The sequence below is a fragment of the Cervus elaphus genome, chromosome 30 (assembly GCF_910594005.1).
Source record: "Cervus elaphus chromosome 30, mCerEla1.1, whole genome shotgun sequence".
Lineage (NCBI taxonomy): Eukaryota > Metazoa > Chordata > Mammalia > Artiodactyla > Cervidae > Cervus > Cervus elaphus.
In genome coordinates, this window is record NC_057844.1 from 69,177,192 (window position 1) to 69,200,383 (window position 23,192).

Consider the following 23,192-nt stretch of genomic DNA (forward strand, 5'->3'; position numbering starts at 1 on the left):
GACCTAGAAGACCTCCTAGAACTAAATGCAGCGTTCTAGAGAATAACAAGGAGAGACCAGAAGGCCTTCTTCAATGGACAATACAAAGAAATAGAGGAAAATAACAGAAGGGGTAAGGCTTTTCAAGGAAATTGGAAATATCAAAGGAACGTTTCATCTAAAGATGGGCACAATAAAGGACAGAAATGGTAAAGACCTATTGGAAGCAGAAGAGATCGAGAAGAGATGGAAAGAATACACAGAAGAACTGTACAATAAAGATCTTAAGGACCTGGATAACCAAGATGATGTAGTCTTTCATGCAGAGTCAGACATTCTGGAGTGTGAAGTCAAGTGAGCCTTAGGAAGCACTGTTGCCTATAATGTAGTGGAGGTGATGGAATTCCAGCAGAGCTATTTAAAATCCTAAAACATGATGTTATTAAAGTGTTGCACTCAGTGTGTCAGCAAATTTGGAAAACCCAGCAGTGGCCACAGGACTGGGAAAGGTCAATCCTCATCCCAGTTCCAAAGAAGGGCAGTACTAAAGAATGTTCAATCCATCAGACAATTGCACTCATCTCCCATGCTAATAATGTTATAATCAAAATCCTTCAAGCTATGTTTCAGCATCATGTGAACTGAGAACTTCCAGATGTCCCAGTTGCATTTAGAAAGGCAGAGGAACCAGAGAGCAAATTGTCAACATTTGCTGGATCATAGAGAAAGCACGGGAATTCCAGAAAAACATCTACCTCTGTTTCACTGACTAAGCTAAAGCCTTTGACTGTGTAGATCATAACAAACTGGGGAAAACTCTTAAAGTGATGGGAATAGTAGACCATCTTACCTGTCTCACGAGAAACCTGTATGTGGGTCAAGAAGCAACAGGTAGCACCCTGTATGTAACAATTGATTAGTTCAGGATGGAGAAAGAAGTATGACAAGGCTGTTTGTTGTCACCCCATTTGTTTAACTTATATACAGAGCACATCATGTGAAATGCTGGGCTGGATGGTTTACAAGCTGGAGTCAAGATTGCTGGAGAGTATCAGTCTCAAGATGTGGGTGATACCACTCTAATGGCAGAAAGCGAAAAGAAACTAAAGAGCCTCTTGGTGAGGGTGAAGAAGGAGGGTGAAAAAGCCAACTTAAAACTGAATATTAAAAAAATTAAGATCATGGCATCCAGTCCCATCACTTCATGGCAAACAGAAGGGGAAAATCTGGGAGCAGTGACGGATTTCCTCTTCTTGGGTTCTAAAATCCCTGCACATGGTGACTGCAGCCATGAAATTAGAAGACAATTGCTTCTTGGCAGGAAAGCTATGACAAACCTAGATGTGTTAACCTAGTGTGTTAAAAAGCATAAACATCACTTTGCCGACAAAGGTCTGTATACACAAGGCTCTCTTTCCAGTAGTCATGTACAGATGTGAGTGCTGGACAATAAAGAAGGCTGAGCACTGAAGAATTGATGTTTTCAAACTGGGGTGTTGGAGAAGACTCTTGAGAGTCCCTTGGACTGCAAGGAGATCCAACCAGCCCATCCTAAAGGAGATCAGTCTTGGGTGTTCACTGGAAGGACTGATGTTGAAGCTGAAACTCCAATACTTTGGCCACCTGATGCAAACAGCTAACTCAATGGAAAAGACCCTGATGCTTGGAAAGGTTTAATGCAGAAGGAGGAGAGGGTGACAGAGGATGAGCTAGTTGGATAGCATCACTGATTCATGAACTTCAGCAAACTCCAGGAGATGGTGAAGGACAGGGAAGCCTGGCATTCTGCAGTCCATGGGTTTGTGAAGAGTTGGACATGACTTGGAATCTAGAAAAATGGTACAGGTGAACCTATTTTCAGGGGATGAATTTTCAGGGGATGAACCTATTTTCAGGGTTGTAGATGTAGAGAAAAATGTTTGGACACAGAGCGGGAGTGGGGAAGTGAGAGAGATGAATTGGGAGATTAGAATTGACATATACATACTACCATGTGTAAAACAGATAGCTAGTGGGAAGCTGCTACATAGCACAGGGTGCTCAGCTCAGTGCTCTGTGATGACCTAGAGGGGAGGGATAGGGGGAAGGGAGGTCCAAGGGGGAAGGGATATATGTATATGTATAGCTGATTTACTTTGTTGAACAGCAGAAACTAATACAACATTGAAAAGCAACTATATCCCAATAAATTTTAAAAAATTAAAATATTCTCACAGGAAATGCTTGTACAAGCTTTCTACAAAGAGTAAGTTATGTAAAAATCCACTCATTGAAATTTGGTATTTATTGATCACTTGATAAGAAACTTGAATCTACCAGCAGTTTACCTTCTGAATTGGTGGACAGTGAGGGCTTAGAGAAGAAGGAAGGGATTCTGTTATACATTCATATAGGATGGTGGGCTCAGGCAAATTCCTGTTGATGGAATTCAGGAATTTGAGCAGCTTTCAGAAATTAAATAATACTGATGTGGTAGCTGAATGGAAAAAGTACTTGATGGAATATATATTGCCAAAGTTATCCCTACTCTATATAGCATTGTGAGTTGAAGAGATGTTTGGAGGGCTATTTTAATTTTTATATGCATAGTAGTGCTCTTTTATGTCATTAATAATACACAAATTTAAATGATTATATTTATTTACAAATGCTTTGGGGTTCTATATAATTGTGAGAGATTAGATTATCTTGTTTAGGTTATCTCATGTCAGAATATAATTTGTTGCAATTCAATTATTTGAGAGATTGTCCACTTACAACTTAACATGGTCTTTTTATACTCTATATAGCTACTTAGGCAAAGAAGTAGCTAGTTTATTTGTATTATTTTAAATTTTTGTTAATTTTTATTATAGTTGCTTTCCAATGTTGTGTTAGTTTCTGTTGTACAGCCAAGTGAACCATTGAACATATGTCCTATCTTTGGATTTCCTTTCCATTTAGGTTACCACAGAGCATTAAGTAGAGTTCCCTGTGCTATACAGTAGGTTCTTAAGAAGCTACTGTACATGGAAGTAAATTTCCTTATAAATTACAAGGAAATGGTAGATCATGTCTCCTTTTCCCGGTTAATTCTTGTGCTGGTAGCAAAGCATTGGAGAAGGGAATGGCAACCCACTCACTCCAGTATTCTTGCCTGGAGAATTTCATGGTTAGAGGAGCCTTGGGGCTATAGTCCATGGGGTTGCAAAGAGTATGACACGACTCAGCAACTAACAATTTCACTTTCACCAAAGCATACCTTACTTTTAGATTATGGGACATGTTGTAAATAATGAGATTTGAAATGTGGAGAAAGAAAGATCAGCTACTTGTATAATTATCTTTCTTATAAGTTTTATTAGAACTTGTAATTGAATTAGGCAAGCCTAGAATGAAACTGTGGAGAAGGCAATGGCAACCTACTCCATTACTCTTGCCTGGAACATCCCATGGACGGAGGAGCCTGGTAGGCTGCGGTCCATGGGATCTCGAAGAGTTGGCCACGACTGAGCGACTTCACTTTCACTTTTCACTTTAAGGAAATGGCAACCCACTCCAGTGTTCTTGCCTAGAGAATCCCAGGGACGGCGGAGCCTGGTGGGCTGCCGTCTATGGAGTCGCACTGAGTCAGACACGACTGAAGTGACTTAGCAGCAGCAGCAGCAGCAGAATGAAACTGTAGTTTACACATTTTCCCCCCATGTTGTTTCTATTTAGTGAGAGGAAAACAGTGATTTTACACTTTTATTTATAAATGTATTTTTTGAAAGCATTAAACTCTTAGAGAATCTACTTTATATATAAATATATATATATATACATACATATATGGTTTTTCTGTATTCTATATATGTAAACCTCTATATAAATTTTATTTATAGAATAAAATACACAGTGCCTTTTTAAACTGCCTGCCATGCTTTAGCATGGTTGAGAATAAGACAGAGATCTTGTGCTGAGTCATGTTTCTTTATTTCAGGGTTAACTGTGTCTACTGTCCTTTTTGGCATCACACGGTCTCTGTTGATATTCTACATCCTTGTTAATTCTTCACGAACTTTGCACAACAAAATGTTGGAGGCAATTTTAAGAGCTCCAGTATTGTTCTTCAATATAAATCCAATAGGTAAGTCAGACACCAAATTTTTCAGTGAATATGTCTTGTTAACACATTAAGTGCCTGGTTTGTATGAAATACAATTTCATATTTCAAAATGGAAGATACACTTGAAAGAAAATCACTGTGTCTGTTTATTCATTTTCTACAAAAGCTTCACTGATAATTTTTCCTGCCAGAGAAAATCTGAATATAGGAGCATATAAGCTTTTATTCCAATTTATGCATATCTGTAAAGATAAATGAATGTTTACTTTGCAGGATGATTTAGGAGTCCATTTCTTATGAAACACCTGACAGATGAGGCAAATGTATTGAATGTTTTTGACTAATTGTTGAAACGTTGGATGTGTTATGTAGTGTTAAACTAAGTGGGAAGGACCTTTTTCCAGGAACATCTCTACAGAACACAGGCTGTGTGTTTCTTTCTTGCATTATCCATCCATTTCTGGGACCACAGAGCTCTGACATGTGCCCGTATTTTGAGTTTTACCTAAATGGTAATGTAAGATTAATTAAAATACAGGATCAGTGAAATGTAAACATCCTCTTTGATAAAATCAACCGTCTAGTTTTACAATGGACTTTTGGTTACATTTAAGAGGTCTTGTGGTACCTAGCAGGTGGATCTTCATTATAAGTAAGAGTGTCCCTGAAGGGTTCCCAGTGGTTATTTCCTCCTCCCTGAGATCTTCGACCTGTCTTGCTTTGGAAGGTAGCCTCCTGACCTGGGTTCCTATGAAGAGTTAGTTCATCAGCGCACATGCCCACTCTGTTCAGTTGGTTAGACTTCTGCTGAGGCCCAGGGAGGCTTTGTTTTTGTAGATCATGATTGACAGGGCCTGTTGAGGCAGGGATGTGACTGGAGGGAGGACAGCAGTAGCCTTGGCCTGGCCATCAACTAGCTGTGTGATCAAGGCCAAAGTAGGTAGATACTACTGGGCAGGCAAATCTCCAGGCAGGATGTTGTCATGGTTATAAGTATGGAGTCTGGAGCCAACTTCCTGGGTTCAATCCTAGTACTAGTTACTAATAGTAATAGCCAGTTAAAGTTATGTTAATACTTATATGCTAGTTATTTAATTTCTCTGTGTTTCGTTCTCTATGTTTAATTTTCTTACTTATAAAATGAGGATACTGTTCACACACCTTACCAGTGTCTTGATATTGTGGGCATTAAGCAGGTTAATACATTCACAGTGCTTAACACAGGGTCAGTGCCTAATGAACCTTAGTGAGGATGTTGACATGGTGTTTGGGAACTTCTCTCCTGTGAAATGGGATTAACTGCTGCCCTTTCTGTTTCACAAGACTGTTGTGAGGATTAAATAAGACTGTTCAGTGAATAAACCTTGTGCAGATTTATTCAAGACATGTTCTTTAGTCCAGGTCCTGTGAGGAGCACAGGATAGTAAACTGCAGAAGCCCACACAATCTCATGGTATTATGAAGCTAGAGTGAGGAAGTAAGTGGAAGAGTCTTGCTATTACAGCTGTGAAGTCTCTCTACTTTGCCTGTTAAAGTTAAAACTACTGTCATACATTTGGGAGCATCAAGTGAGACTGAATTTCTGTTATCACAGCCTCTGAGTGGTTGTGACCACTGTTAACCAGGCTGTTGATGACCTGTAGACTTCTCCAGATGCTGATTTATTATTCAAGGATTTGGAACCAAGTTTAAATCTTTAAGATCACTAATCCTAGAGCAGCAGGCATACCAGTGTGTATCTTGTCTCCCCCTCCTGTGTCTATTATCAGAACTTCATTCTTTCAAGAAAATAGAAGCCCAAATAAGTACTGCAAAGATAGGTCCAAAGGTTTAGGGGCATCGGTTATTTATTCTTTTAGTGGTGTATTAAATTGAACTCTTCTCTGTGTTTATTTTCAAAAGTCTAATTTTTTAATAGATGATTTATTGTGGTCTTGGTTTCTGGTATGTGATGGCATGAAGAGAAAACCACATAGAGTGATGTTACTTGTTACCAAGTTCAAGCTTGCTCTGCTCACATCACAATGCCAGTAAGTCTTACAGACGACATGTTAAGGCTAAAGAATAATGACTTTATTTGGAAACCTGGCAGACTGAGAAGATGGCAGACTAATATCTCAAAATAACCATCTTGTTGGAGTCTGGATGCCTGGTTCTTTTACAGAATATAGGGGAGAGTAGGCAAGGAAGTGAAGTCAAAAGGCCATTTATCTTACACAATAAGAGGGTAGTTTTTCTGCAGCCATTCACAGGTGGTGAGGGTCAGATTGTCTCCATGTGAGATGATAAAAGCCACTTTAGTTTAACATTCAGGCAGAAGGGCAGGGTTCCCTGACAAAAACAGTGAATAGCAATGGTCAAAGAAACAGATCCAGCATGGAGTCAATATTGGCTCCTCCCTACTACAGTTCCTTTGGTGTGTACCTCCCCTGTCTGGGGCCAGTGTCCTGTTCTTTCTCATCCTGAGTCTCCTCAGGGTGCACTACCCTTGCAAAGGTGGCTGCAGCATCCTTTGTTTACTGAAGTGACAGGTGACATTTTTAGTTTATGCCAGATATTTACCAGAAATTCTCATATTCTATCCTGCTGCCTTAAGGATATACTATCATTGTGGATTCTGAGAAGGGAAGTAAAATCAATGATACGTGATCCTTACTCATTTAGTAATATTTTTGTTTTCCTTCCTATATCCCTCTGATCTTCTTAGATGCTTATTCATATGTCTGTGCTTGTCACACCTGGTATACCTCTGAAAATAATGGCTTATTACCCCAGTAGTAAACTTACAACTTGGAAATGGCCACAAGCCATAATTTCCCAAAATGTGAGCTGCTGTGAGCCATCTGGAGAGAAAAACAATTGCAGAGAGGTTATAATTATGTTTATTTAAAAAGTATCACTTGGCAAAATTAATCTTGATAATGAAAGCAAAATTGGTGTAACAATTAGGATTAACTTAGGTATTTTGCAACTATTTATTTACCAATTTAGCACTTGGAGTATGTCTTAGATGTGATGGATCTAAAGGGAGGGAACAATCTCAAATCCACCCACCCCTCCTGTTACTGCCACAAGATTCCCCCATTCTTTTAAAAATCAGGACTCAATTTCAATTCCCCACCCACTGCCATTTGGTGGTATTTTTGTTTCTTTTTAGGTATCATCCTATTTTGTCTTTCTTTTTACTACTGACATTGGCTTATTTCATATGAATTTGTAATATATTAAATTCATTGTTGTGTTACCACTAAGTCATGTCTGACTCTTTTGTAGTCCCATGGACTGTAGCCTGCCAGGCTCCTCTGTCCATGGGATTTCCCAGGTAAGAATACTGGAGTGGGTTGCCGTTTCCTCCTCCAGGGATCTTCCTGACCCAGGAATTGAACCCCTGTCTCTTATGTCTCCTGCATTGGCAAGTGGATTATTTAGCATGAGCCCCTAGGGAAGCCCAATATATTAAATATTTAATACATGTACTTTAAAAAAAGATTTATTTATTTATTTTTAGTTGCATTCTTCTTTGTTGCTGCATGTGGGCTTTCTCTAGTTACAGCGAGCAAGGGTTACTACTCATTGCAGTGCCTGGGGTTCACATTGTGGTGGCTTTTTCTGTTGCAGGGCTCAGGCTCTAGGCACATGGGCTGCAGTAGTTCTGGCTCACAGGCTTAGTTGCTCTGCAGCATGTGGAATCTTCCTGCACCAGGGATTGAACCCATATTCCCTGCACTGGGGATACTATACCACCAGGGAAGTCCCTAAATACATAGTCTTCAAAAATATTGTTTTGATTTGTTCATGAATTGTTTCTCTTAAAGCTCCTATCTGAGGAAATGAGTAATTTTTTGTATCCTATTCTTGCAGGAAGAATTTTAAATCGTTTCTTCAAAGACATTGGGCATATGGATGACTTGTTGCCCCTGATATTTCAAGATTTCATCCAGGTAGTGTACCAGTCCTGCCAGAGTTCTCACAGGGAAGAGCAGAGTGCCTGTTTCTCATGGATTTTTTACAGGGACTGGAGGTGGGCCTTTCAGCCTGCTGATGTGTCCTGTTTTCTTACGTAAGAGGCTGTGTTTCTGAGAGAGAAGTGCAGCTGTGATTGGGAGGCTGAGTTAACATGAGAGACACCTGGGGCAGGAGTGGCTACACAGTCACGTCAAGGTTGGTCTGAAGCAGCGATGTGCAGGGTAAATGGTTCTCCCTCTGCCTTCCACGTGTCTTTTGTCAATTACTGTGAGCATGTCTCATAACAGAGAGACAATCACCTCTCATGGAAAGATAACCTAGATCAACTAAATTATGCATTGTATTGGGCTTCCCAAGTGGCTCAGTGGTAAAGAATTTACCTGCCAATGCAGGAGATGCAAGAGATGTGGGTTCAATTCCTGGGTTGGGAAGATGCCCTGAAAAATGAAATGGCAACCCACTTCAGTATTCTTGCCTAGAAAATTCCACAGACAGAGGAGCCTGGCGGGCTATAGTCCATGGGGCTGCAAAGAGTTGGACACAGCTGAGCACGAGCATGATACATTGTATTCCTACAGGGGACAATTATTTGCTGTACCATTTTATTTGGATAAAGCCAGGTGTGGTTACTTACAAAGAAAAAAATGGTTAAAAATAAGGTGAAAATAATACTTTAACAAGGACAATGTTGTTTAGTTGCTAAATTGTGGGACTTTTTGTAACACCATGGACTGCAGCCCACCAGGCTTCTCCATCCATGGAATTTCTCAGGTAAGAATACTAGAGTGGGTTGCCATTTCCTTGTTCAGAGAATGTTCCTGACCCAGAGATCAGACTTGTGTCTCCTGCAGTGTAGGCAGATTCTTACCACTGAGATACCTGGGAAGTCCACCAAGATTATAATAGAGAGAACCTTTAGAGATATGAAGGCTTTTAAGCCAGTAATTCGATTATGGGATCAAAGTCATCTCAGAAAATGTCTTTTGCTTTTGTAGACAGTTTTTCTTTTCACAAGCTGATTGCTCTGTCTTAAGGTGTCTTATTGCCAAATTCAGACTTAAATTGAAGAAAGTAGGGAAAACCACTAGACCATTCAGGTATGACCTTAATCAAATCCCTTATGATTATACAGTGGAAGTGAGAAATAGATTGATGGGACTAGATCTGATGGACAGAGTGCCTGATGAACTATGGATGAAGGTTCAGGACATTGTACAGGAGACGGGGATCAAGACCATTTCCCAGGAAAAAGAAATGCAAAAAAGCAAAATGACTGTCTGAGGAGGCCTTACAAATAGCTGTGAAAAGAAGAGAAGTGAAAAGCAAAGGAGAAAAGGAAAGATATACCCATTTTAATGCAGAGTTCCAAAGAATAGCAAGGAGGGATAAGAAAGCCTTCCTCAGTGATCAGTGTGAAGAAATAGAGGAAAACAATAGAATGGGATAGACTAGAGTTCTCTTCAAGAAAATTAGAGATACCAAGGGAATATTTCATGCAAAAATGGGCTCAATAAAGCACAGAAATGATATGGACCTAACCGAATCAGAAGATATTAAGAAGAGGTGGCAAGAATACATATAACTGTACAAAAAAGATCTTCACGACCCAGATAATCACAATGGTGTGATCACTCACCTAGAGCCAGACATCCTGGAATGTGACATCAAGTGGGCCTTAGGAAGCATCACTAAAACAAAGCTAGTGGAGGTGATGGAATTCCAGTTGAGCTACTTCAGATCCTAAAAGATAATGCCATAAAAGTGCTGCACTCAATATGCCAGCAAATTTGGAAAACTTAGCAGTGGCCACAGGACTAGAAAAGGTCAGTTTTCATTCCAACCCCTAATAAAGGCAATGCTAAAGAATGCTCAAACTACTGCACAATTGCACTCATCTCACACGTTAGTGAAGTAATGTTCAAAATTTTCCAAGCCAGGCTTCAACAATATGTGAACTGTGAACTTCCAGATGTTCAAGCTGGATTTAGAAAAGGCAGAGGAACCAGAGATCAAATTACCAACATCCTCTGGATCATCAAAAAAGCAAGAGAATTCCAGAAAAATATCTACTACTTCTTTATTGATTATGCCAACACCTTTGATTGTGTAGATCACAATAAACTGTGGAAAATTCTGAAGGAGATGGTAATACTGGACCACCTGACCTGCCTCCTGAGAAATCTTTATGCAGGTCAGGAAGCAACAGTTAGAACTGGACATGGAACAACAGACTGGTTCCAAATATAAGAGGGACTACGTTAAGGCTGTATTTTGTCACCCTGCTTATTTAACTTATATGCAGTGTACATCATGAGAAACGCTGGGCTGGATGAAACACAAGCTGAAGTCAAGATAGCTGGGAGAAATATCAATAATCTCAGACATGCAGATGACACCTCCCTTATGGCAGAAAGTGAAGAAGAACTAAAGAGCCTCTTGATAAAAGTGAAAGAGGAAAGTGAAAAAGTTGGCTTAAAGCTCAACTTTCAGAAAACTAAGATCATGGCGTCTGGTCCCCTCACTTCATGGCAAGTAGATGGGGAAACAGTGGAAACAGTGGCAGACTTTTTTTTGGAGCGGCTCCAAAATCACTGCAGATGGTGAGTGCAGCCATGAAATTAAAAGACGCTTACTCCTTGGAAGGAAAGTAATGACCAACCTAGACAGCATATTATAAAGCAGAGACATTACTTTGATAACAAAGGTCCATCTAGTCATGGCTGTGGTTTTTCCAGTAGTCATGTATGGATGTGAAAGTTGGACTATAAAGAAAACTGAGCGCCAATGAATTGATGCTTTTGAACTGTGGTGTTGGAGAAGACTCTTGAGAGTCCCTTGGACTGCAAGGAGATCCAACCAGTCCATCCTAAAGGAGATCAGTCCTGGGCGTTCATTGGAAGGACTGGTGTTGAAGCTGAAACTCCAATACTTTGACCACCTGACGCAAAGAGCTGACTCCTGGCCCAGGAGGTGGCGGAGCTTCTAGGAGGTTACCTTTGACTCCAGATGGGAGGGAAAGGCTGCTGTGGATGGTGGGGCAGGAGGTGTTGGTGGATGCCACATTGTTGTGTGAGGCCCAGTCTTTCTATCACCAGCTGAGGAGGGGAAGGGACGGGGCTGGAAAGTCCTTGTTCAGCTGGGTAAGCGCACCTGTTTCAAACTCATTTTTGATGATATTGCTTATCCTTGTTGTATAAACCTTTGAAGATTCTTGATTGTTTTTATTTTTATTACTTCTAAAGTATTTATTCCATATACGTTCCTTCATCTAATTTCTTCTCACTCCCTTAAATGAAATTTCAGATGATTTATTTAATATTTTGTGAAAGTGATGCCAGGTGTTGCTAAGGAAAACCCTGGATTCTGAGTAGTTGTCTACACTGCAGGACAGTCCACCCCCTCAGGTGATGTCATTCAGAGACCAGATCCCAACAGAGAGGTGATCGTGAGTTTGTGCACCATCCTGTACACTGACTCTCACAGCTACCAGATATGTTGCCTGTTTAGTCACATTATATGAGTGGTGGGGGAAATTGGAGCTGCTTACCATTTCAAAGGATGAAGGAAAGCAGCTTAAAAAATCAATTTATGTGGTGTGATTGCACCTGATAGTCATTCATGATGTCAACAGCTTTAAAGTGAGGCAGTGCAGAGCCCCACAGTCTCCCTTTCCAAGCCCCCGTCCCAGCTTTCCCTCTTACCATCTCTGCCCCACAAAGCCACACTCTCCTTTCTGTAAAATGGAAAAATAATGCCCACTTAACAAGATTGTTGGAAAGACAAAATGAAATTCATTTTAATATTCTTATTTGCATAACATCTAAATGCATGTTGAGCAGTAAGTAACTATTTTTAAAATACCACATATGTGTTTTAGGTAAGAAATAGTCTGATGACACTGGTATTTGTTGTTGTTCAGTCACTAAGTCATGTTCAACTCTTTGTGACCCCATAAACTGCAGCACACCAGGTTTTCCTGTCCCTCACTATCTCCCAGAGTTTGCCCAAGTTCATGTCCGTTGAATCAGTGATGCCATCCAGCCATCTTGTTCCCTGCTTTCCTTTTCTCTTTTCGCCTTTGGCAAAATGGCATTATGTTGCATTAAAGTTATTGTCAGAGAGAGTTTCCAGGCCCATAAATATCAACTCATGATTTTGTATCACAGAGATTCCAGGTTTATGATCCTTGAAGATTTTAATGGACACTTTCTTATGTAGACTCACAAAATAAAAATCAGTTGTTTTCAAGACAGACCATTGAGCATTAAGTATTTCAGAGTAATGTAATTTTCATACAATTTGCCAAAGTCCCAAATAACACTGAGTAAGAAGTCTCAGTTATCTACAATTCTTGTCATTGAAATCATCACCTCCAAGGAGTCTTCCTACTGCTAAAATAAGTAAAACTGAAAGTGAGATGTGGAAGTTAGGTTTAGGCATTTTAATTAAAAAAAAAAAAAAAAAGTTTGGGGCGTGTGAACTTGCACACAGCTGCTCCCAGCAAAACACTGTAATTTATTGAGGAAAACTAAGTTGTAACATGCTTATTCCCCACACATCCCTCATTCAGCGGGAAAAAAACAAAATCAGCAGCTTGTCAGAGCTGAACTGAGTCTTCACGTCCTTTCATGGACACAAAGGGCAAATGCCCTTGAGCCACCAATGCCGGCTGTGGTGAGAGCACCTCGCCACAGCTATAATGCTGTGTGTTACACAGGTAATGCTGTGTCATTACCTCCTCAGCACACACAACGCACTGACTGCAGTTTTATGAAGTGAAAATGCCCAAGAAAAAGAAAATGTGAAGGAGGTGTCCTCAGTCATTTCTTTCCAGAAAGGGGAGCACAGAAGAACAGGCCAGTGCACCTGGATATTGAGAACGAAGCCTGAGAATCAGCATAATAGGTTATTATGGGTCACTTGCTTTTACAGCCTTTACTTGTCTCAGCACCTCTGACCCTTGCATTTTGTTGTGTAGGGATGTCAGGGAAAGTGTGTAGAGAGTATTCCAGCCTCTCCCACTGAATAATGAGTTTGTCATTTTGAGATTTCTGTGGTGTGGATCCCTTCCCTAACCCCTTCCTCAAATCCCCCTTGGGGTGTTTATTTTTAACATATATTTAATACGAGTCCTTTGTGGATATTTTCTTCCAGTCAGTGGCTTGCCATTTTTATCCTTAGTGGAGATCAAGGTTTAATTTTGATGAAGTCTAATGTTTACCTTTTTTCTTTCACAGTTGATGTTTTTGTATCCTAAGAAATCTTTGCCTATCCTTAGAAGTGTGAAGATATTTTTCTATGTTCTACCTTTTTAGATATTGATGCATCTTGCACTAATTTTATATGTGAAAGAGTAATTAGTGGTTGAGTTATATTTTTTCCAATTTTTCTGGACACATTTATTAAAGACTTTTATGCATTGAATTAAGGAAATCTGTATGATATATTTTGTTCCTCAGTAGTTGCAGTTTATGCTGATATTTTGATCCTTATACTAATACTGCATTCTTAGTTACTGTACGTTTTAATAAGAGATGAAACCCATAGTTTAAATTGTCTAACTTTGTGCTTCTTTGTCAAGGTTGCTTTAATTATTCTGGATTCTTTTACTTTTATGTGTAAATTTTAGAAGCCTTTCAATTTGTTTTTAAATAAAAGCCTGAAAATTTTATTAATATTTCCTTTTAGCTGTAAAATATTTGAGAAGTCTGAGTCTTAACAATGTTGGATCTACAGTTACTAATATGTGTCTCTGCTTATTTAGGTCTTTAATTTTAGAAATATTTTGTAATTTTTACTATAGACATTTTACACTTCTCTGGTTAAATTTATTCATGCATATTTTCTTTTTCATAGTATTATTGGATTTTTAAAAAATTATTTATTCATTTATTTTGGATGCACTGGGCCTCCTTTGCTATATATGGGCTTTCTCTAGTTGCGGTGAGAGGTGGTGACTAGTTGCTATGGGTGGACTTCTGATTTTGATGGCTTTTCTATTGCAGAGTATGGGCTCTAGGGCTCATGGGTGCCAGTAGTTGCAGCAATCTGGTTCTAGAGCCTGGGCTCAGTAGTTGTGGCACATGGGCTTAGCTGCTCTACACATGTGGATTCTTCCCAAACCAGTGATCAAACCCATGTTCCCTGCATTGGCAGGTGGATTCTTAACCAGTTGGAACACTAGGGAAGTCTTGTTTCTGATACCATTATTCACTTGCTTGTTGCTAGTCTATAGAAATATAGTTGATTTATTTGTGAATTAACTTTGCATTGATGGAGTCAATAGTGGTATGCTTTTTTATTTTTTTAATTCTATAGGATTTTGTCCATATGCAATCATGTCAGCTGTAAATAATCACAGTTTTGTATCTTCATTTCCAATATTTATGACTTTTATTTCCTTTTCTTGACTTGTGGCTAGACTTTCCAGTTAATGTTAAAGAGAATTGGTTAGATAATATAATCTTGTATTCTCAGGGAAAAATCAGTGATTTTTCATTACAAATAATATTAATTGCATTTTTAGGTAGATATCTGTTATCATATTGAAAATATTTCTTTTAGTTCCTCAATTGCAAGAATTTTACTTTTTTTAAAAAATGAAGAAGAGGTATTGAATTTTAACAAATATTTCTTCTGCATCTCTTCAGCTGGTCATACAATTACTTATCTTTACTCTCTTAATGTGAATTATGGTGATTGGTATTTGAAAGATAAACTTAACATTCCCAGAAAAGACTTTACTTGAGAGAGGAAAGTGAAAAAGTTGGCTTAAAGCTCAACATTCAGAAAACTAAGATCATGGCGTCTGGTCCCATCACTTCATGGCAAATAGATGGGGAAACAGTGGAAACCGTGGTTGACTTTATTTTTGGGGGCTCCAAAAATACGGCAGATGGTAAGTGCAGCCATGAAATTAAAAAACACTTACTCCTTGTTAGGAAAGTTATGACCAACCTAGATAGCATATTAAAAAGCAGAGACATTATTTTGACAACAAAAGTCCATCTAGTCATGACTATGGTTTTTTTAGTAGTCATGTATGGATGTAGGAATTGGACTCTAAAGAAAGCTGAGCACAGAAGAATTGATGATTTTGAACTGTGATGTTGGAGAAGACACTTGAGAATCTCTTGGACTGCAAGGAGATCCAACCAGTCCATCCTAAAGGAAATAAGTCCTGGATGTTCATTGGAAGGACTGATGTTCAGGCTGAAACTCCAATACTTTGGCCACCTGGTGCAAAGAGCTGACTCCTTTGAAAAGACCCTGATGCAGGGAAAGATTGAATGCAGGAGGAGAAGGGGACAACAGAAGATGAGATGGTTAGATGGCATCACCAACTCAGTGGACATTGGTTTGGGTGGACTGCGGGAGTTGGTGATGGACAGGGAGGCCTGGCATGCTGTGGTTCATGGGGTCACAAAGAGTGGGACACGACTGAGTAACTGAACTAAAATGAATGTAGCATCTTTTTATTTATTGCTGTGTGTAGTTTGTCAAGAATTTCTGTACCTGTTTTTCATGAAGGATATTGGTCTATAATTTGCTTTCCTTAAAATATTTTGTCAGCTTTTGTTACCAGAAGTATGTCAGTTAGTTCAGTTGTTCAGTCATGTCTGACTCTTTGCGACTCCATGAACCACAGCACGCCAGGCCTCCCTGTCCATCAGCAACTCCTGGAGCTTACTCAAAACTCATGTCCATCGAGTCAGTGATGCCATCCAACGATCTCATCCTCTATCATCCCCTTCTCCTGTTGCCTTCAATCTTCCCCAGAATCAGGGTCTTTTCCAATGAGTCAGTTCTTCATATCAGGTGGCCAAAGTATTGGAGTTTCAGCTTCAGCATCAGTCTTTCCAGTGAATATTCAGGACTGATTTCCTTTAGGATGGACTGGTTGGATTTCCTTGTAGTCCAAGGGACTCTCAAGAGTCTTCTCCAACACCACAGTTCAAAAGCATCAATTCTTAAGTATCCTCATGAAAATACATGGGAAATATTTCCATTTTTAATGGTAAGTTTAATGTCAGCTTGACCAGACTACATTCCTCAGTTTTTCAGTCAAAAGGTGATTTGTGTGTTGCTCTGTAGGTATTTTTTTTTTTTTTTTGCTCTGTAGGTATTTTTGTAGATGTGATTGAAGTCCATAATCAGTTGATTTTAGTAGGGACAAAGCCTCCCTGAAGTAAAAAGAAATCCTGCTTGTTGTGAACAACATCAGCTCCTGCCCAAGTGTTCTAGCCTGTCCTTTGTAATAGGCGACCCTGAGGATTTTGGACTTGCCCAGTCAAGTTAGATTGTGGAATATTATCTTTTTTATATTGCTATATTCAGTTCATTGGTATGTTGTTTAATATTCTAAGACAGTTTGGTTCACAATTTTTCTTTCTTTTAAAGTCATCATCTGGTTTTTGTATCATGGTAATCCTGGACCCTGGGAAAGTACGCTGGAAAAGTTTGGTAACACTTTTCTGCACAATGTTTTTGTGAAGCCCTCTGGACTTACAGTCTTTTCTTTGAGAAATTTAAAAATTATGTATTCAGGAAATTCATTGGTGGTCTAGTGGTCACAACTTGGTGCTTTCACTGCTGTGGGCCTGGGTTTGATTGCTGGTAGGAAAACTAAGATCTCACAAACTGCACAGTATGGCCAAAAAAATAAAGTAAAATTTTAAAAAGGATTCAAATTCTTAAATCAATATGCAGTTACTCAGATTTTCTATGTCATTATGTTAGTTTTGTATGTCATTTTTAAAATATTTGTCCTTTACATTAAAATTAAAAAATTTTATCTGCACAATGTTTATTATATTCTCTTTGTAATGCTTATGGTATCTTTTGTATTAAAATGAAAGCTAAAGTGTTAGTTCCTCAGTCATGTCTGACTCTTTATAACCCCATGGACTGTAACCTGTCAGACTCCTCTGTCCATTGGATTCTCCAGGCGAGAATACTGGTATAACTAACAATGAGAAAACAGAAAGAGAAATTAAGGAAACAATACCATTCACCATTGCAACAAAAAGAATAAAATACTTAGGAGTATATCTACCTAAAGAAACGAAAGACCTATATATAGAAAACTATAAAACACTGGTGAAAGAAATCAAAGAGGACACAAACAGATGGAGAAATATACTATATTCATTGATTGGAAGAATCAATATTGTGAAAATGACTATACTACCTAAAGCAATCTATAGATTCAATGCAATCCCTATCAAGCTACCGACGGTACTTTTCAGAGAACTAGAACAAATAATTTCACAATTTGTATGGAAATACAAAAAAACCTTGAATAGTCAAAGTAATCTTGAGAAAAAAGAATGGAACTGGGGGAATCAAGCTGCCTGACTTCAGACTATACTACAAAGCCACAGTCATCAAGACAGTATGGTACTGGCACAAAGACAGAAATATAGATCAATGGAACAAAATAGAGAGCCCAGAGATAAAGCCACATACCTATGGACACCTTATCTTCAACAAAAGGGGCAAGGATATACAATGGAAACAAGACAACCTCTTTAACAAGTGGTGCTGGGAAAACTGGTCAACCACTTGTAAAAGAATGAACTAGAACACTTTCTAACACCATATACAAAAATAAACTCAAAATGGTTTAAAGATCTAAATGTAAGACCAGAAACTACAAAACTCCTAGAGGAGAACATAGGCAAAACACTCTCCGACATAAATCACAGCAGGATCCTCTATGACCCACCTCCCAGAGTATTGGAAATAAAAGCAAAAATAAACAAATGGGACCTAATTAAACTTAAAAGCTTTTGCACAACAAAGGAAACTATAAGCAAAGTGAAAAGATAGCCTTCAGAATGGGAGAAAATAATAGCAAACAAAGTAACAGGCAAAGGATTAATCTCAGAAATATACAAGCAACTCCTGCAGCTCAATTCCAGAAAAATAAATGACCCAATCAAGGAACTAAACAGACATTTCTCCAAAGAAGACATACAGATGATTAACAAACACATGAAAATATGCTCAACATCACTCATTATCAGAGAAATGCAAATCAAACCACAATGAGGTACCATTACACACCAGTCAGGATGGCTGCTATCCAAAAGTCTACAAGCAATAAATGCTGTACAGCCGCTATGGAGAACAGTGTGGAGATTTCTTAAAAAACTGGAATTAGAACTGCCATATGACCCAGCAATCCCACTCCTGGGCATACACACTGAGGAAACCAGATCTGAAAGAGACACGTGCACCCCAGTGTTCATCACAGCACTGTTTATAATTGCCAGGACATGGAAGCAACCTAGATGCCCATCAGCAGACGAATGGATAAGGAAGCTGTGGTACATATACACCATGGAATATTACTCAGCCATTAAAAAGAATTCATTTGAATCAGTTCTAATGAGATGGATGAAACTGGAGCCCATTATACAGAGTGAATTAAGCCAGAAAGATAAACACCAATACAGTATACTAACACATATATATGGAATTTAAAAAGATGGTAACGATAACCCTATATGCAAAACAGAAAAAGAGACACAGATGTACAAAACAGACTTTTGGACTCTGTGGGAGAAGGCGAGGGTGGGGCGTTCCGAGAGAATAGCGTTGAAACAAGTATACTATCAAGGGTGAAACAGATCACCAGCCCAGGTGGGATGCATGAGACAAGTGCTCAGGGCTGGTGCACTGGGAAAACCCAGAGGGATGGGGTGGGGAGGGAGGCAGGAGGGGGGATCGGGATGAGGAACACATGTAAATCCATGGCTGATTCATGTCAATGTATGGCAAAAACTACTACAATATTGTTAAGTAATTAGCATCCAACTGATAAAAAAAAAAAAAAGAATACTGGTATAGGTTGCCAGTTCCTTTTCCAGGGGGACTTCCCAACCCAGGGCTCAAACCTGGATCTCCCCTATTGCAAGCAGATTCTTTACCATCTGAGCCACCAGGGAAGCCCAATCTTTTGTGTTATCCTCCTTTAATTCATGTGAATTGTAAATTCTCTCTCTCTCTTTTTATTTTTCCTTTTGCATTTTTGTGGTGATTTCAAAGAACCATGATTTGTGGTTGTTGATTTTTTTGCTTAGAAGTTAGCCTTCTTTTTCATTCAAGTCTTTTGTCATTTAGTTGCTTAGTTGTGTCTGATTGTTTGCGGCTTCGTGGACTGCAGCACGCCAGGTGTGCCTGTCCTTCACTATCTCCCAGAGTTCGTTCAAACTCATGTCCATTGAGTGGATGATGCCATCCAACCATCTCTTCCTCAGTCGCTCCTTTCTCCTTGTGTCCTCAATCTTTCCTAGCATCAGGGTCTTTTCCAGTGAGTCAGCGCTTCACATCAGGTGGCCAGAGTATTGGAGCTTCAGCATCCAGTCTTTCCAGTGAATAATCAGCGTTGATTTCCTTTGGGATTGACTGATTTGATCTCCTTGCTGTCCCAGGGACTTTCAAGAGTCTATTTTTTTTTCTTATTTTCATTCTTCTACATATTTTAATATGCTGTTTTTTTCTTTTATTTATAAGATGGATTTCAAAACCCTTGACTTTTAGTTTTTTAAAGACTTTTTTTAAAAAATTATTTTAATTTTATTGGAATATGGTTGGTTTACAATATTGTGTTTGTTTCAGATGTACAGCAAAGTGATTCAGTTATACATGTACATATATTCATTCTTTTTCAGATTCTTTTCTCATATAGATTATCACAGAATGTTGAGTCGATCTCCCTGTAATGGTGCTTTTTAAGGTGTACCTTGTTAAATTATCAAATAAGGGGACTCCAGACTTAAATTTGGCAATAAGGTTGAACCCTGACAGAAGTGGAAAGGAAGCTATTTATCAATGAGATACACTAAACATGAAGGAAGAAATAGACCATGTTTCCCTAAAGCTTCCTGTTGTGCTGGTTAACAAAGTGTGACCCAAACCCCACCATTCACTGTTCAGTGGAGTTAGCTGTGACTCTCAGTTGAGAGTGAATTGAAGGATATCCAGGTCCCAGAGCTGACATGGTTGTGAAAAGATCCAAGGCAGCCAAATGAGGGATGGAGAATGTGATTAATGTATCCCAAGCAAAGGGAAGGTATAGAAAAGCTTAGTCTTAGGGTTTGTACTTGTGTGTGTATGCATGTTAGTCACTCAGTTGTGTCCGATTCTTTGCAGTCTCATGGACTGTAGACTGTCAGCCTCCTCTGTCCATGGAATTCTCCAGGCAAGAATAATGGAGTGGGGTGCCATTCTCCTTTTCAGGGGATCTTCCCGACCCAGGGATCAAACCAGGGTCTTCCTGAAATGCAGGCAGGTTCTTTACCATCTGAGTCACCAGGGAAGTCCAGGGTTTGTATAGCTCAGACTCATAATATAGCTAAGACTCACCAACATTTTATAATGTCTTAATTTAACAGAGTTAAATGAGTTGAATGATATCAAAGGAAACAGTGGTGACGAAGGAGGGATCTGAGAACCAGAGCTGATCTCTAAACTTCTTGAGACGTGCAAGCTACTGTATCTCCTTACATGAAGACTCAGCACTGACCCTTGGTTAGTGTTAAGCTTGTGTGCTTAGTCGCTCAGTCATGTCCAACTCTTTACAACCTCATGGACTATAGCCTTCCAGGTTCCTCTGTCCCTGGGGATTCTGCAGGCAAGAATACTGGAGAGGGTTGCCATGCCCTCCTCCAGGGGATCTTCTCGACACAGGGATCAAAGGCAGGTTCCCCACATTGCAGGCATATTCTTTACCATCTGAGCCACCAGGGAAGCCCTATCTCAGCACAATATTGGGCTAATGGAGTTTCTCCGCCAGGTATAGATTGTCATCCTCTGCCAACTGAAGAATTTTTTTGAATTGTGAAAAATCACAATTTTCTCTCGAGTGAAAGAGTTCATATAAGAATTTTTTTATTTGTGCATGTGGATTCATAGACTTTGGATAGAATTTCCCAAATGGTGTGGTCCAAATGGGAAATATATAAAAATATATAAAAATAATGATTCTCCTTATTTGGGGGACATCAGGACTTGGGTCACTTGCTTCTGGGTCAGTATGCTTCTTTCTATATACCCATCACTGTCTCTGTTCCATAGTGTGACAGAGGTGCAGAAGCACTGGCCATGGTGATGTGGTCCATCAAATGGGCCTGGGATCCAACCAGGTGGGGGGAGTTGTGTATGTAGCTTGAATTGGGCTTTTTGGAATTCCTGGGAATGTAGGAGAAAGAAATGAAGTTGGCTTCAAGGAAGGGATTTATTATGTGTTTATTGTACACTAGGATCTTTTGCTTCCTTCTTCAGATATTAACTTTTTGCTTAGATACTATTTTCATCTTCTACAAGCTTCTATAAGGGGTTTGAGATGGCTGGCAATAAAAGATTCACAAATGTATATACATATAAAAGGAAAAGTGCTCAGTCATGTCCAACTCTTTGGGACCCCATGGACTGTAGCCTGCCAGGCTCCTCTGTCCATGGAATTTTCCAGGCAGGAATACTGGAGTTGGTTGCCAGTCCCTTCTCTAGGAGATCTTCCAAACCCAGAAATCAAACCTGGGTCTCCTGCATTACAGGCAGATTCTTAACCATCTGAGCTACTTGGAAAAACAATATGTTGTGTGTGTGTGTGTGTGTGTGTGTGTGTGTGTGTGTGTGTGTAATAAAGCTGTTAGAGACATCCTCTTTGAATTGCTTTAGAATTTAGGGCCATGAAATCTGAACCTAACTCCAGAGCTTCTGGGAGCATTAGTAATGTGTCTTCAGTGGGTACCTAAGGAAAAAGCATTGACCCAGCTTCCATGGAGTCCTTCATTTTGATCTTACCTCTGCTTCCCAGGTTACCTGCCAGGCTGGGTTAGTCATAAAAGGCCCTCACCTGGAGTGATTTTGTTGCTCAGTTTTATTTGACTCTTTTTGACCCCATGGACTCTAGCCTGCCAGGTTCCTCTGTCCATGTGATTTTCCAGGCAAGAATACTGGAGTGGGTTGCCATATCCTTCTCCAGGGATCAAACCTGGGTCTCCTGCATAGCAGTCAGATTCTTTAATGACTGATTCACAGGGAAGCCACCTGGGGAGAGCCAGATTATTGAAATGGATGAATGTTATCCATCAAATGATGCAGGTCTGCTAAAAACCAGTAATTTGCATTTTTTTATAATTGACATTTTAGTAGTTTTTTTTCTTTTTTTTTTTTTTTTGACAAAAATGGCAAGCCAAGTGGCCTAAAGGCTAGACGTAGAAGGAGCTGGAAGGACCCCTCCCCATGAACATGAAGGTTGTAGCATAGTGGGATGCACAGTCAAACCAGTGGCTGTAGGAAATTGTTTTTTAATAGGTCTAATAGGGAGGTCAGAAAGCCTTATTTTTCTCCACTTATGATTAGCATTTATTTCTTCAGAATTCCATCATCTTCACTCTGAGTTTTCTTTTGATACCACAGCAGAGGTGGAGAGAAACAGGAAAAGCACATGGGTTTCCATCCAGATCATGCAGTTTGGTTCTCAAGGGCTCCTGGCCACAGAGTCACACTTCTGGTTGTTTGTTCCTCCTGTCTGCAGCTGGGGCTCTGGGATTCCCTGAGCATAAACTGCTCCTCTCTTTCTTCAGGATAAGCAATACCTTCCTGGGATACTTTAGGACAACCACTTACCCTGCCAACCTCATATTTCTTATCTTAAAGAACAACCAGTGTTAACTCAGACAAGCATCTCAACCTTCTCATCCTGGTTCCTTTTTGGTCAAAATTTCCATCAACTGTGATTACTGCCTGCAAGTCATTCATGCCATTCTTTCTATTTGGTAAACAAGCCTATAAAATCAGTCATAAGTCTTAGAACTGTCCACAAATATTCAGATATTCTTCCCTGTGTTTCCCCAGCACCCTGTGTAGATCACCATGGATTTGTATCCACCTGAGATCATAAACTTCAGAGACCTTGGCCCAGGCTGGGTGAATCTGCAAGTCCCTACCACCTCACCCCACTTTCATAGCAGACAGACACTAAATGTTGGTTGTATTCTTATTGCCTGATACTGTCCTCCAGGGTATCATGCTTTTCCTGATAAAATGGATGCTTAAATCAACATCAACCAACGATATCATTTTCTGTTCTACCTGCTGTCTTTTTTAGACCAAAATCATTTCCCAAGAGAATGCCATCTCAGGGGAT

The 23,192-nt window shown here is 39.5% G+C and overlaps 2 protein-coding genes across 2 annotated transcripts in view; both read left to right on the forward strand.

Annotated features, from left to right (window-relative positions):
• Window positions 1-23,192, forward strand: part of LOC122687096 (ATP-binding cassette sub-family C member 4-like) — an 860,243-nt gene that overhangs the window by 396,542 nt on the left and 440,509 nt on the right. The window lies entirely within an intron of this gene.
• Window positions 1-23,192, forward strand: part of LOC122687099 (ATP-binding cassette sub-family C member 4-like) — a 170,144-nt gene that overhangs the window by 69,133 nt on the left and 77,819 nt on the right. Inside the window, 2 exon segments of the mRNA XM_043892539.1 lie at window positions 3,941-4,087; window positions 7,928-8,007. Coding sequence (XP_043748474.1) covers window positions 3,941-4,087; window positions 7,928-8,007 — 227 coding nt within the window.